The following is a 15596-nucleotide window of genomic DNA, read 5'->3' as shown; positions in this document are numbered from 1 at the left end:
CTTACCTTGTCTGGCCTATATGTGACTCCAGACCCACAAATGTGGTTGACTCTGAACTGCCTCTTCAATTGTCTCACAAACCACTCAGCTCAAAGGCAATTAGGGATGGGCAAATCTTGGTCTTGGCGGCCATGCCCACATCCCACGAAAGAATAAAAAAAACTTAGAGGTAAAGAGGAGGGAACAGGTGAGAGGTGCTTAAGATAACAATTTGCATTAGAGAAAAGCTGGGGTCATTTTTGCATTTCAGGATGATATTGGAATAGAGAGCAGTTTTAACAGACAAGAGCAAGACCTTAGTGTTCTAAGTGATGGCAACCTTCTGTCCCCTAAGACAGCGGTTGGCGCCATGGTGATCAACTCTGTGTTAAGCATCACCTGGTGTGGCTCAAGAGCCCCACTCTGGCATGGCCGTCGCTGCTGCGTCTGCTCCAGAAGATGAAAGCAGGCCGAGAAGATGCACAACTCATTGGCCTATTTTCCCTGGGCCTTCTTCTCAGCCAGCTGAGCTATTCATTTCTTGCCTCTTCCATTGCCCCTCCAGTCAGCTTCCGGAGGTTACAGCTGTCGGTGACTGGCTCCCAGTTGTCAGTGTCTGTCATCCTCATATCTGACTTGCAGGTGTCTTTGCAGTGGAGGTATGGACACCCATGTAATCGTTACCCAGTGCCTAATTCATTGTATATAAGGTCTTTGGGTATGTGGCTTTCATCCAACGAACGTGGCCAAGTCAGCACAGATACCATTGGCTTAGCAATGATTGTATGCTGATGAAATTAGCACACCCCAGGGCCTCCGAGTCGGTGACCTTGTCCTACCAAGAAGTGCTGAGGATATGACTGAGACAGCAAAGGTGAAAACTGTTGAACATCAACTCTTTACTTCTCCGCCGATGCTGCCAGACCTGCCGAGTTTTTCCAGGTAATTCTGTTTTTGTTTTGGATTTCCAGCGTCCGCAGTTTTTTGTTTTTATATTTGAGTCTTTTCTCCTGCCTACCATATGTTGTCCAGGTCTCATCGCTGTAGCAGAGTGCACTGAGGACGCAGGCTTGATAGACTTGCAGTTTGGTGTTCTCAGTCAGGTTGCACACTCCTTTACTCAACTTGGTGTTTTAAGCGGTCCATTCAGATCTGGCAGTGGATCTCTAAACCAGCAGATTACCATTTCCTTTCAAGGTTGCACCTACAAAGCTTTGAAATTATTCTCTTCAAAAAGATCCTAAGTGAAATAATTTTGGACAGTCTCAATTCAGTTATTATCAGTATGGACACAACATAAAATTGTCCCAACAGAATTTCTGGTTTGGGAAATAAAATGCATATCACTGATGTAGTAGGAGTTAATCTTCTAAGATTAAGGCTGAGTAGCATAACTGCAACAAAGGAGATGTAGCTTTACGATGCATCTAGCCAACATTAGATTTGTTTAATGCTGATGATAGCTGTTTAAAATAGGAGTTAGGATAAAGATCAAGCCATCATCTCACTGAATGATGCAACAAGCTTGAGGGGCTGAATGGCCTACCCCTGATCCTAGGAAAGTGTTCCATTCTCTAGCACTAACATTCTTCATTTTGCCGAGTACAAAATTCACATGCAAGATTTTAAAAAATTCTATCCAAAGTTGGGTATTTTCAGGGAAGTTTGGCCAGCAATTTTAATTCGTTTTGCTATGTCTGCAAGTATATGTACCACTGCTATATACAGTTACTATCAAGCTAGGATTTAATTGTAACTAAAAAATTGGGACAAAGTCCCAAGCCCTATACTTTACAATAGGTGGCATCCAAACACTATAAATCACCACCTATAAAATGCAGTTTGATCATCCAGCATTTAAGAAGGCACATCTCACTTTTGTAAATTAAAAATAAATATTTGGGTGCGAACAAAAGTTTTGAAAAACAAGTGTATACACTAAAAGTCAAATGTGCAAATTCTTTTGCATATCTTCTGGTTTAATTTTTTATTAAATTTATCTTATCTTCAAGTTGACTGTCGCAATTAATCCTAAATTGCTTTTTTCAGTAATTAGGATGATGGAAAATTAGTCAATTTTCTTTTCAAAGTTCCCAGTTCTATTCAATGGATTCAACCTCAGCGATTTCAGCATGGCAACATTTATATCAAACCATATACTATGTCAAATGATGTAGCTGTCTATATAGGTAAAAACAAAATCAAACTATTTAATAACATGGCAGTCATCTGAAATAACATAAATGAGCAAAAGATACACAAGCTGTACTAAAATTACTTTATTACAGTTGATTTTAACATCTCCTTTGTAACAATACAAAGGATAATTACAAACAAAATATTACATGACCCTATTTCTCTTTCTCTGACACTTGGTAACAGCTTAACTTCACAATCTATACAATTAATACAGGTTATATGAGCTAATGTATGTTGAACCAGAAGTTACCAGAATACTGACATTTTTACTGTACAATTTTAAAAGAAATACCAGTAAGTGAAGGAACTTATTGGTAACCAGCTATGAACAACTGGAATAACAATTGCTAAAAAAAATGATTAAAGTAGATTTGGTTGTTAAAATTTAAAATTCAGATTTTCTACCATACATGTGCAAATAAAATTCAGAATTATGCCGAGAACATAGAAACTCCAAATTAGAATAGAAATGTAAAGATAAAAGTTGAAGAAGCTCAAACATGCTGTCTGATTTGTTAAAACCAGCCAGTTGCTCTAGGTTAGATTAGGTTATACATTCATGATGTGTTGTCTTCACCCCATGGGACTAGTGTTAAAACATTTTTAATGTTTATGTTAGAAATCTCAAGTTTTTGTCACAATTCCTGCAAGCTATTTAAAATGTACAATATTAACATTTCTCACAGTCCCTCATTCATTACTAATGCACATTAAACTATCTTTTTTTTGTTGCATACTAAAACAAAAGGGATTCTGATAGTAGCATAGTTAGTAATGAACATCTGTATTTTAGTACAAATACTCTTTTCAAGTACTGTGTGGGTTTAGTGGTTTTCTTTAACCCTTTACACCATATAAATATCTTACTGCAAAGAAATTGTTAATAAAATTATGCATTTACAAGATGTCAAGTCATTAGGCCATTTTTCATTATATGCACTCTATATTATATTTTTTAAAACTGGAACTGCGTTAATTTATTCAGAATCCCCAGTAAGAGCTGTGATTTTTCTTTGTTCAGAGCCAGCGACAACTATAGCAGAGAAAAGGGATTTTGTATAACTAAGGACATTAGATTAGCTTACCAAACAGCATGTAGTCATTCCCTACCTCAACGGTGGGTAAAGCTCAGTACTACACGTTAACAGATTACTACTATACCATAATAACCTACTGTTGAATATTCCACAATTTTTAGCACTAGGTTGATCTTGGTGAGCTCCCTTTCCTCCTGTACTGACTGCTGGGCAGCAGTATGGGCCAATCATTGTTCATCTAACAGTGAACCTAGATAAAGGGCATTCCAAAGTTTAAGCAAAGCTCATTTGGAACAGTTTGGAAAACAGTACAAGAGCCCTAGATGAAATAAATTCTGTGGCATTTGCTGTTGGACAATGAATACAGCTAGATGTTAATTTTTTTATTCCCCTCCCAAACCTACTTCATTTATGATTGTTCATCATCACATTGCTATCTTTGAGTGCAGATAAATAATCTATATCCATATTGTCAAATACATTAGCCACTAGCCATAGAGGGCTGATTGGGAATCTCTTTGTTGTGACTAATTGCATTTTTGATTAGTAAATAAAGAGTAATAGACACATTGAGCATATGATCTCAACATTCATTTGCACAGTGTATGCATGTGTTCTTTAACCTTTAATACACATGTAAATCTGCATTGTGTAGGTATATGCAAGATGCTTTCCACTAAAATCAGAACATTCAGCTAAAATAGTTTCACTGTAGCCATGCCAGTATCTCAACAGTGATTTTAACTGGACAACACTGATCTATAGGATCTTGATACAATCTTGTTCTTATGTTCAACAGCCATATAAGGATGACCTAATGTTTCCACCCAACCTGTATGAAAACTAACAAAACTAATCTCAAGCAATGCAGTAAAAAGAAACTGCAAATAAATCTAGATTGTGAAGTCACTGTGTAAACTGCACTAATACTATGCCACCTCACTCACTGTAGCATTCTTAATTGGCAACTATGTAATCTCTTCAAAAAGTGTAATTATCAAAGTCAATTATAAAGAGCAACATTGTTGGCACATTTTTAATAGTTGCTTCTTAAAACAAATGACATACATGGTAATTTGACAGCATTGACAACCTGTTTTCTTTGCACTCAATGACTTTGTGGATTTTACACTAGCTATCTTCCTGTATTCTCCCTAAAATGTGCATTGTTGTTGTTATTTTGGGGGATTTTTACTTTGGAGTGGAATATTCTAGTTTAGTGCAGTTTTTTTCACTAGACGCATTCATATAAATTAATGGAGGAGAGTTAAACAAAAACAGTTGTCTATTTACCTGTCCCCCATGTAGCAGCTACCTGAACAGCAGGTTTAAATTGAAGAATGGGAGAATTTTAATTTTGACTTAAAACTGCACTTGAGCAGTCAGACTCTGTCTTTTTTGAACTAATTAAAAAATGGAAAACAAAGCAAGTTAACTAATATTATCACCCGGCAAATAGAAAATCCCACAGAATTATGGGTTATCATTGACTAACTTCTATGAGTACTGGGAAATGCTTTTTTTCTTTGCAAACCTATATAACTCAGTATTACATGTTGATATTAAAATGATTAGCCACAATAGCACACTCTCCTACAAGTTCAGGTTCCAAAGCAAAGTCAGGGAAAACCTTGCATTGCTACTCGTCTCACCATACATTATGATTGGCAGTACATTTCTTCCATTCAGAAATTTTTTTAATATAAAGATTTACAAAAAAATTAAATTCTTGGCACCTTCCTTCATTTTCAACTCCTTTACCTGTCACCTTAATTACAAGCTGGAAAAAAAGCTTTCACGGCCTTAATATTAAATATGGTGATAACCACAGCTATAAAACATGCTTTAAACCAATGTTTTGTGGCAGAGTTATGCATTCCAGCCATTGGCACAAGTGGTGAGGTGCCTACTTCAAAACTGAGCAGTCAGGAAGAGATGCTGAATGGAGGCAAAATTAGAATGTATGGGAGTGACAGAAGGAGTACCAGGATTTGAAGGGGATGCTTCTCTTTTGTAATTCTTACTAAAATGGTACTCGAAATATTTTTAATATAAACCTTATAGAAGATGGAGGCAGCCTAAATGATCAGAATTCCTGATAAATACAGTAAATTCAGTGGAACTAATAAATTATAATTAGACCATATAAAGTGTATTGTAATTACTGGGGATGTAACAGTAGAACACCACAGGTTCCAATGATTACTTTGTTGCCCACTTGAGTGAGTGCAACTCCCTAATGGACAAAGTTAGCATTTATATCTGGAGAGGTTCAGCATTGTATAAATATGGTCCCCCCCCCACCGACCCCACAAACGATCATGTGGCATCCTGTTTACACAATGGAAGTGTTGATAATACCAGCAATTAGATTGTATAAATTGCTAAGTTGTTGTTACGTTTTAATATGGGTATTCAACTACACAGGCCCAGGGGAGCAAACAGAATCCAGTGACAGAATGTGATGTGCATCATCGCTGAAATTCACTCTTGCAGGAGTTAAAGTATCACAATTGAGACAATTTTACAAGAGCACTCATGGAATTAGAAACATTTTCAGTTTCACCAATGCCATTATAGTTATTTTCTGTCAATTCTTGCTCACTGTTTAAGTTTCTAACTTTCATCTCATATCTTGTACAGAGGTAGCATGACTGAGAAAATGGAACGATCATTCTTGTTGATCTCAATATGCTAAAAAAAAAATCACAGTTTTGATAGCATGATGACAATGTGTGTTGAATTTCAACTTGCTGTATAATGCAATGGTAGGTTGTCAGTTAATCTCTCCAAGGTGACTTTCTGACCACCACTATATAATCAGGGAGAGTCTTAAGTGGGAACCAGGTATTTCTAGCTTGGGGTGGAGAAAAAAAAACAAAATAGGAGTTGAGTCACTCTGACACAGATTCATGAGTCGCCTAGAAGCTGGACACAGAGCAGCATTGGTAGGGGAATTAAGCAGATCATGCACCCAACTTTGTACAACAGGCAAGATTCTCAAAAGGATTTGCACCAAAAATTAACATTTACAGGTCTATAAACAGAAGTAGCCATAAGTAGATCATTTTTAAAAAATATGGGACACTGCATTTACTAAAAATAATGGAAACTGATAAATTAAAATAATTTTGTAACAAATTCTAAACAAAAACTATATTTAAAAAATGTTACAGTTGTAGAAGTTTTAAATTGTAGTTAAACTTTCACTTTAAATCCAAGTTACACAAAATAATCATTTCTCAGCTTTAAAAAAATATCAATAACTAAAAGCCAATAAGCCTGTGACAGAGTAGCAAGTTCTGCTTTTAAGCCATTTTGCCTAAATTGTTGTTGTATGTCTTCTTTCATAATGTAACCAATCACAGAACAGAGGAGATGCCTCAAAATCTTAACTCACCAATGTCCTCCAATGGAATAGGTACGCATAAGAGTCAGTTAATCATTTTATCTCAGCTAATGTAAAAAGATATTTGAACCAGCGAGATTATCACACCAGATTGCTTGCTCGCTCTCAAATATCAAAGTAGGCTACGCCTATGCACTGCTATTATCTAAGCAGTGTTAATTACAAGTCCGTAATTTAGAAATTAGAATATCCACCGACCAAAAATTATTCAAGCATCCTGCATAAATGATCACTGTACCATCACTCAAATGCAAAGTTGAAAAGTGTTCTGTTCTCAGCACTTAGTTCTCCCCTTATTTTTTTAATAAAATAATTATAATTCGGAATTACTTAGAGAAGAGTGCAGGCAACAAGATACTGGGCCTGAAAATCTAGTGTTAAAATTACAACCAACAGGAGAAACAAACCAATCACATGGGGTGGGGTGGGGTGGGGTGGGAGGGAAAATTCAAATCATGCCAAAGTAACAGTGAAGTTAAACATGTGAAAACGCTTAACTAGCCCTTCCTTCCTACCTACATTGATGATTTTGGCAAAGAAATGACAACTAAATTCGTGACAAGTTGCACAATACAGCATGAAATAACAAGTTTGACTATTGGCAAGATTCAATGTCATCTCAGCATAAGTTTATACCAAAAGTAGTTCTTATATGGAATGCAGTATATAAAGGGAATTTTCTACTGCCCAGTCAGTCAGTACTGGAAGGATGGGAAGCAAGCATAGCTTTCAGATGTATTTTCTTGTCTGTATAACACATTTAAGACTTGTTACATTATACTACAGCGTAGTAATAGTGATACATAGAAAGCTAAAAAGTCATAGGCATGCTCATTGGTGCTAATAATGGCACTAAGTTCTTTCTTTAGTTGACAGAACCTAAATTCAGTATAAAAAGAGTCAGGAACTAGGCCAGCAGCTCAGCAATTCCAATTTACTACATATTTACAGATACATACATTCTTCAATTTTTAAAAAAAACTTTTCCAATGTAACCTGAATTTTAGGGAAGTGTTTTACTTACTGCAGCGTACTTTGTGAAGGGACAATAATGTTCACAGTATAGTGGCAATAGATTATTGTACAACTCATAGACCATGCACAATGTAAAGTCCTTATTGAAATGTGCGAAAGGTCAGAACACATTGTACAACAGCCTATTACAAAAACACTCTGTAATTTTTACTTATTAAAAAATAAAATTATACTATCTGTATAATTTAAAAATAGTGTTCTGTATCGAAACTGTTTTAAGAACAATATATGTGGTTTTCAGTAATGGTAATGCGTTGTTAATTCTCACACGTAGAGTTTAAAACTGCTTTCTATGGTAGTTTGTAAACACCTTAGATTTGGAGCATGTTCTTTATGGTGCAGTATCACCATTTTGGAGACACATAGCATGCTCAACAGGTAGTTGGAAGGAGTATGCTGCACATAATGGATAAATTTGAAAATTATGGAGTGGGGAAAGTCAAAACAATTAGCAAAAGGCAGTTTTTCTTTAATCAATTATTTGGTGAATTACTTATGGCATCGTTATGCATTAGTTAAAATTAATATCCTTCCTATTAACTAGTTCCATACTCTAGGCATGTTAGTGGCTAAATAATTCACAGATAATGTAGCAAAAAGTTAATGCCAGATGAGTAACTGACCAGTACACAAATGCAGGCTTGTGGCTGTACATAAATACCAAATGCTTGTACCAGACTTTAATTCGGTCCCACTTTCAAAACAGCCCAACTTCCAGTCTGTTCACTATATACTCTTTCTGCTTGAGGAATAGAATCTAAACTTTTTTTCATATAATACCTATTTCAGCAGATAAATGCCTCAGGCAAACAAATATAAGGTTGGTTAGCAGCTGGTGAGATTACTGGTTCAGCCCTTGAAAAAGTAAAATGATGTGATGGCCAGGATAATGAAACTGATGACAACCAAATGTGTTTTTTAAATGAAGAAAATTTTCAATACAACTTGGAAAATAGACTGCTAAGTAAGGGCAAGAAAAGGGATGTTATGGTGCCACAACGCCACCAGCTGGAGAGAACAAGGCTCAGCAAGAATTTTCTTTTGGCCTTCCTTCACATTTTTTCTCAAGGGCTGATCAAACAGATAATGAATGGTGTAATGACAAATGAAAAAAAATCCATATTAACATAAAAGACCTGTTTTTCCTGAAAGGCTAGACAAACATGCCTGCACTCTGAAACCCAACCACAGTACCAATAGAAGGCTTTCAAAATGATGCATAATGAGCAGTTTTTGCAGAGCATGGAGGCAAGACAGCAGTAACACAACTGTTCCCCAACCTATTAAAATTATGTATAGGACATGTGTGAACCATTTGAAATTTGTGATGTGACACTTGTGCTCCTGCTCATGCCTTGCTCAGATCTGCCTCCGGAAGCTGTCCGCCTGAGAGCTTGGGGACTGTTGCGGACCCCCATACTACCTCCTCTGGGCACAGCAACAACAGGGCCAGCAGGATGTCCCCAAGGTTGGGACCCACCTGACATAGGGTGACCCCAGGCTGGAGGGTGGCCACCCATGGGGTGACCCCAATGATGCCCTGCTCCTCCAGAAGGGTGATGAGACCAACTGGTAGCTCCAGGGTAACTATGGCTGAAAGCCTCTGGAGACAGATTAGAAAGAACCATGTTGCTAAAGCCAAGTCTCATGCTTTCAGAGTCAAAAGCTTCTATTTCTCTGGCTTGACGTTCCAGTAAGCTTCGTATTCTTTCAGTGCGTTCATTCTGTAGTGCCAGCATCTCCTCTTCGATCTGAAAATGGAAAATAGAAATGGTAGATTTGAAACTATAATCAGTTTACAATATGATATTTAATGCATACAAACATCCGGATTTATGAGATTGCCAGGAAACCCACTGCATAATTGATGTGTGATATATACCTAAGTGATATAATACCGTAAATCTATTTTACAAATACTGCCTGTTTCAAGATTAAATTTTATATTTTACTAACATGCAGCATAGGAAAATAATCTTGCAACATTGTTTATGCAACGGACATAATTTATAGCCTCCAAATTGTCATGAACTGTTCAGCTGATTCTGAATAGTTCTTCTGCCTGAATCATGAACAGGAAGCAATGCTGTAACAAATGCCATTAGAATGTAACTGCTTGTGCAGTACCAGTACCATCTGCTTATTGATGGAAGAAGGAAGTGCAGTAATATTGCTACCAACAAATATTTAGAAGAACAGCATCACAAAGCTTCTACTGATCAGCTAGAGTATTTGGGGCAACTGAGTCTTTTGAGTCAGAAAACTGAACTGTTTTCTGAACTGAAAACTGAACAACTAATGGCATGCGCTCTTAACTGGTTGATCTTTGAGTATTGCTGAAAAAGGGGGCATGTCTAAGCTTTTCATCTTGCACTCATCAGGATGCTCGCAAGAATATAAGGGTAAGACAACAATTTATACTGTATGTGAAGAGAGTGCTAATTGGTTGGCAAGTGGCTTTGTCATGGGTGGTGACTGACAGTTAACTGCCAAGTATTGTTTGAAACTTAAACTTGACCCCGATTGGTCAAGGCATTGCCCTGAGGAATGAGTCAGCGAACGGCTGTCACTTAGTTTGTTTAGCTGAAACAGGCGCAATCTATGTACATGTTCTTTCTGTCTGCAAAGAGTAGGGCCCTGTGTATTAATATATGCAGCTTCCATTACTTGCAAATGCGCCACACTCTGAGCCTGACTGACAATCTTAAATTGGTTGTCAGCATAATTCTTAGCACATTGATTATTCAGCAAATGTTGACCTAGCATCACACTGGCACTGACATTCATAAATCACATTACTCATTTGTGTGATAGGCAGAACATTTTTTTTGGCTTGACAGCAGCATCCTGTTAGTGGCGAATACCACTCTTTGTTCTCTGAAGTTTAGAAGAATAAGAGGTGATCTCATTCAAACATACAAAATTATTACAGGGCTTGACAGAGTAGATGCAGGAAGGATGTTTCCCCTGGCTGGGATGTCTAGAACCAGGGACACAGTCTCAGAAAAAGGGGCATGTCATATAGGACTGAGATGAGCAGGAACTTTTTATTCAGAGGGTGTTGAACTGTCACAATTCTCTGTCCCAGAGGGCTGCGGAGGCTCAGTCATCGAGTATGTTCGAGACTGAGATCGATAGGTTTCAACATAGGTTTAACATCAAGGGATACCGGGATAATGCAGGAAAATGGTGTCTAAGTAAAGATCAGCCATGATCTCACTGAACGGTGGAGCGGGCACAAAGGGCTGAATGGCCTACCCCGCTCCTATTTCTTATGTTCTTATGCAGCATAAAAACTGAAACTTCATCACTGATGCAACAGTAGAGATCCCTGGATTCAATCTCCCTTAAAGACAGTGGAGAAAGTCAACTGAATCCATGCAGGACATGGGACGATGTGCGCACCTGCTCCAGAAGAGGAAGATGAGGAATGACCCAGAGTGTGATTGTGGACATTAGCCCCAAACACATCACATCAACTTGCCCATCAAATGAATAGCAAAACTAGACACTAGGCATTGTAAGGTGTCCATAAGAGAAAGCTTTTAAAAGGCCAATGCAGGAGAGCTACTGATCAGTATTATGGTGTTCAAGGAATGTGTGTTGTAGACAGGCTAGCAGAAGAAATTCTTCACTTAACAGTCCTTTAACAAATTAAAGAGAAACTGCTAAAGCTTTGTGAAATTTTAAAACTTTTAAAATACAAATATGACAACAATGTTTACAGATGAATCAAGGACAGACTCAGCTTGCAAGTAGTAGTTAACTGGAAGAGTTTCCTTCTGCAGCTTATTTAAAACATTTCACTATATTTGAAGCTCTGGAGATGAGCATTTTAGTATTCACAGATAGTGTGTCAGCTGTACCTTTTGCTCTAGTAGGGCTCTGCGTAATGAGACTCTTTGCTCTAATTCTTTGCGTTCACGCTCATGTTGCGCCTCAGTCTGCATTTTTATTTTGCTCTGGTATGCATTAAGCAGCTCAAGCTCCTGCTGCAACTGCATTTTTAGAACCTGGCATTCAGCCTCCTGAGCTTCATCTAGGCGTAACTGTAAAAAGTGCAAAAGAAAATCAAGAATTAATATTTGGAATTAAGACAAATTGACTGCTCAGATCTGCTACAAGTATATACAAACGTGAGACATATCCTGAAATGATCATCACCGCTATAATATTACACTGTTCAGTTTGGTTTATTGATACTTATGAAAAATGAAATTAAAGCCAGCTAAGACCCTGACATTGCATCATCCTGTAGGCTTGAGAGTTTTCTGTGTAACTACAAATTATTGGTCCAGATTTTTCTGTAGAGAGGCTTGGCCTTATTACTGGATAAATCTGACAGCACCTTCAGGCGCCTGCATATGTGCAATTAAACACAGAAATTCAAAAGTTACTGTCAGAGATAGCCTGGTCCTTGCTGATAGATTCAGTACTGAAATCACTGCAAAGGTGTGAACATTGGGTACCTACCCATAACTTCGGTGAAAAATGACTGAAAGGATAGGGCTGGTACATTTGGGAATAATTAGTTTTCAAAGACATAATGTGATAATTATTGAACAATCTGCGGTCTTGAAAATTTAATTTTACAAGTGTGGAGCCTCTATTCCTCAGAAAAAAAATGAAGAAGATTTTCTCTCTCTCCCTTAATCTCATCTGCAAACCCCAACTTTTATTCCAGTTCCTGTTCATGATTTAAATGCAACTTATATTTCCTTTTTTAAAAAAACACTTTCTGGCTCAGACTTTTCACAGCTTCTAAGAATTCTTCAATCTGACTAATTGAAGAGCAATGCTATTGCTGTCCCTGCTCAAAGATGGCACAGATCCTTATGAGCGTGCATTGAAACAGATGCTGGGTGATTGGGATCGCTGCTGACAAGCCCACAAAAAGTCTATCGGCAACTGTACAGAAGGTGAATGGGAAAAACCTTTCCTTTGTCACCAAGAGGAAAATCTGGGCCAGCACCTGCAGGACACCTCAGTGACTTGGAAATGTGCTGTGTACTTGATCCAGTAATTTGATTTTCATTCTCAATTTCTGCTACATTAGAAACTATTCTTTTTTCCACAAATTTACAGATGCTAACTTCACAAATTGGAGAAGGAACCTCTGAATCAAATACTTATTAGCACCAACATGATCTGTGAGAAATATCTGTAGTACTAAATTCAATTCATAAATTTAGTTTAAGATATTATTTTACAGTTACAGGTAAACACAATCCACATTAAAATACATTATAAAGTGCTAATGCAAATCAAATAGTTACAAAATTCTACCACAAATTACACGTATACAGATTGCAAATGCAAAGTTAAATATCACAATTGAGATAATCAGTCTGAACACGGAATTTTCACATATAGACAGACCTTTTACCAACAAGATTATTTTCAAAAAGATTACAGTTGAAGACACTGTGTAATAATACTGCCATCTACTGGTTATGATAAATACTGACAAAATCTACGACCATCAATGAAAAGGTAAAATGTAAATACAAACATTCATAATAGTATTGCCATTCTAAACTGAAAGTCAAAAAATGTAGCATAATCACTAAACTGTAATAGCTTTTCAGCTGTGAGATGGTACACTCCCATAAATTGAATGTTCCTAAATATTTTCAGTTAATTAGGTATCAGCTTTAAGGTTGAAGAACCCAAGTACAGCATTAACTCACAAGTAGATATTCCTAAAGCCCATTTTTAAATGCTTTGACAAAAAAGACCCCAATTAATGTTTGGAAACAAGGTGGGTTAGCTATGTTGAGTAGCTAATAACAGAACAGAATGTGTGTCAGCGAGTGATGTGAGAAACCTAGAAGAGTGGTAGGATCAGTTCTGTATAACTTACAGCATGCATTTCCCCTTCATTATAAGCTTATGTATATAGTTACTGTTGCTGTCAAAATTACTTTGAATATATTTTAAAAGTTGGCAACATACTCCCATTTGTATAAGTTTCTTAGTCTTCATCCACCCTAACCCTGGATTTTCATTCTAACTGTCCTTTACCATCTTTGGGCAGGGAATTTAATAGGAAATTTTGTTTCACCACTTTGTCCACTGCAACATTTGCATCATCATGGGGCATAATTAGAGCAAATAGGAAGGAACTTACATACTTACATGTAGAAAGCACATTTCATGTCTTCAGGACAACCTATTACACTTTACAACAAATACACCTATAATTTCGTATATGAACGTGACAGTTAATTATGCACAACGTCCCATAGACAGCAAGAAGACAAATGACCATTTAATTTTATCTTGGTGGTACTAGTTAGGGCTGGATATTGCCCAGGACACTGTTAATTCTTTGAAAAAGAATTGTTCTGTTCTTCTTTGAAAAAGATGCCATGGAATTTCCTGCATCAACCTGAACACATAGACAGGGCCTGGGTTTAACATCTCGTCCAAAAGACAGATGAGACATTAAACTGGCATAAAAGAACTACTATTTTTTTGTTATTGATACCAAGTCTGTCCATTTAAAGGTCATGTTGCAGTTGTAAGTGCCACCCTTTTGCCCATCAGACTGAGGAAGTGTAAGTTCCAAGCTTTACCCTAGGAGTCATAATCTATAACAAATTTGCACAGATTGCTTTGTGCATTCAGGGAGTTGTAGCCTCTTTATTAAGGGATGCTGCAAACATGCAATTAATGGAGAGGGGTTTCAACTGCTGTGCTTCATTATGATCATTTGTATGTCTATTATTATGGTATTTCTTGAACAAAATGCAATTGAACATCACCCTTTATTATCAGAAATTAATTCATAATTTTTTGCAATGGCAAACATTAGCTTTAAAGATTCATTTAAAATAAGTTTTTTTATTTTATTTATCAGTTACAAAATAGGATGTGGCAGCCCAATACTAAAGTACAAGTTGAGAGGATCACTAATAAAATAATTAGTAATAATAATGGGAATAGCTGCACATCCAGATATAAAGCACTCCCATATTCTACTTGCAGCCAAACTCTGCCAATTACATAACATACTTTTCAAAAAATGACTAAACTCACGTGTTCGCAAAATGGAATAATGGACTTTAGTAACATTGAAGCATTTATTTGTGCGTGTAAATTATGTACAAGGGTCCAGGAATTTTCTTGTTGTTACCATTCCATACTTAACTTGCATTTCTTTCCATTAGTGAATTGTATTTCCGCTTTTTGGTCAATAAAAATTCCTTTGCCATTATCATTACTACTGGACAAATATATCTAATGAAACAAAGTTGGCTTAAATCAAAGATGCAAGTAATTTCTGTATCCTGGGACAAACTACCATCTGCAGTTTTCCAGAATTCCTGAGGATGTATAAAGCATTCCTCCTGGCAAACATCAATTCTCTAAGTCATAAAAATAGGGACATGAAGTGAACTACTCAAAAAGTCAGACTGAAATTAATTTTTTACATCACTGCACTTCAAAATTACTTCTTTTGTATATCTTTTCATTCTAGTCTTATCAAAAGTATTAGAACCAAAGATCATATGGAATAGAGTTTGTGTGCTGTTGGTAACTTAAGGGTCAATCTCTACATCACTATCAAAAATGAGTGACTGAATATGTCTCCACATAGTGCTTTTGAGTTCAAAACTATTTCTGGCATTTTGCTGTCAAGTCTTCTATGCTTATAAAATTACTATCTTTCAGAACAGACCATATTGAAGCCATTTCCAAACAACCAAATGACACTTTGAACCAAGAAATTATTTTTTAAAAATCAAAGTAGTTAACAATAAAAAGTTAAAATTCTAGGTGATTCTCCATTGGCTAACACAAGTGTGAATAACCACACTTGGCTCTTTAGGAATACACAATATTCTACTTTCAGCAGCCTTTTCAATGTGCCAAAGATTCTAACAGTCATGTGCATTTCTTGATAGAAAAGCCAATGCTTTGGCATGGTTTAT

At 36.7% G+C, this 15596-nt stretch overlaps 1 protein-coding gene across 3 annotated transcripts in view; it reads right to left on the bottom strand.

The window, feature by feature from the left end:
• Positions 1 to 2243: 2243 nt before the first annotated feature.
• The window catches only part of taok1a (TAO kinase 1a), a 169391-nt gene continuing 156038 nt past the window's right edge, over positions 2244 to 15596 (bottom strand). For all 3 annotated transcript variants that reach the window (XM_041196835.1, XM_041196834.1, XM_041196837.1), the window contains exons 19-20: positions 11526 to 11708; positions 2244 to 9410 (exon numbers count right to left, since the gene is read on the bottom strand). In XM_041196835.1, the coding sequence (XP_041052769.1) occupies positions 8949 to 9410; positions 11526 to 11708 (645 nt within the window). In that variant the 3' untranslated portion in view covers positions 2244 to 8948. The remainder of the gene's footprint in view (positions 9411 to 11525; positions 11709 to 15596) is intronic.

This window comes from Carcharodon carcharias, chromosome 10 (assembly GCF_017639515.1).
Source record: "Carcharodon carcharias isolate sCarCar2 chromosome 10, sCarCar2.pri, whole genome shotgun sequence".
NCBI classification, from domain to species: domain Eukaryota; kingdom Metazoa; phylum Chordata; class Chondrichthyes; order Lamniformes; family Lamnidae; genus Carcharodon; species Carcharodon carcharias.
Note: the sequence above shows the minus strand (reverse complement) of the source record. Positions and strands in the feature narration are given on the sequence as shown.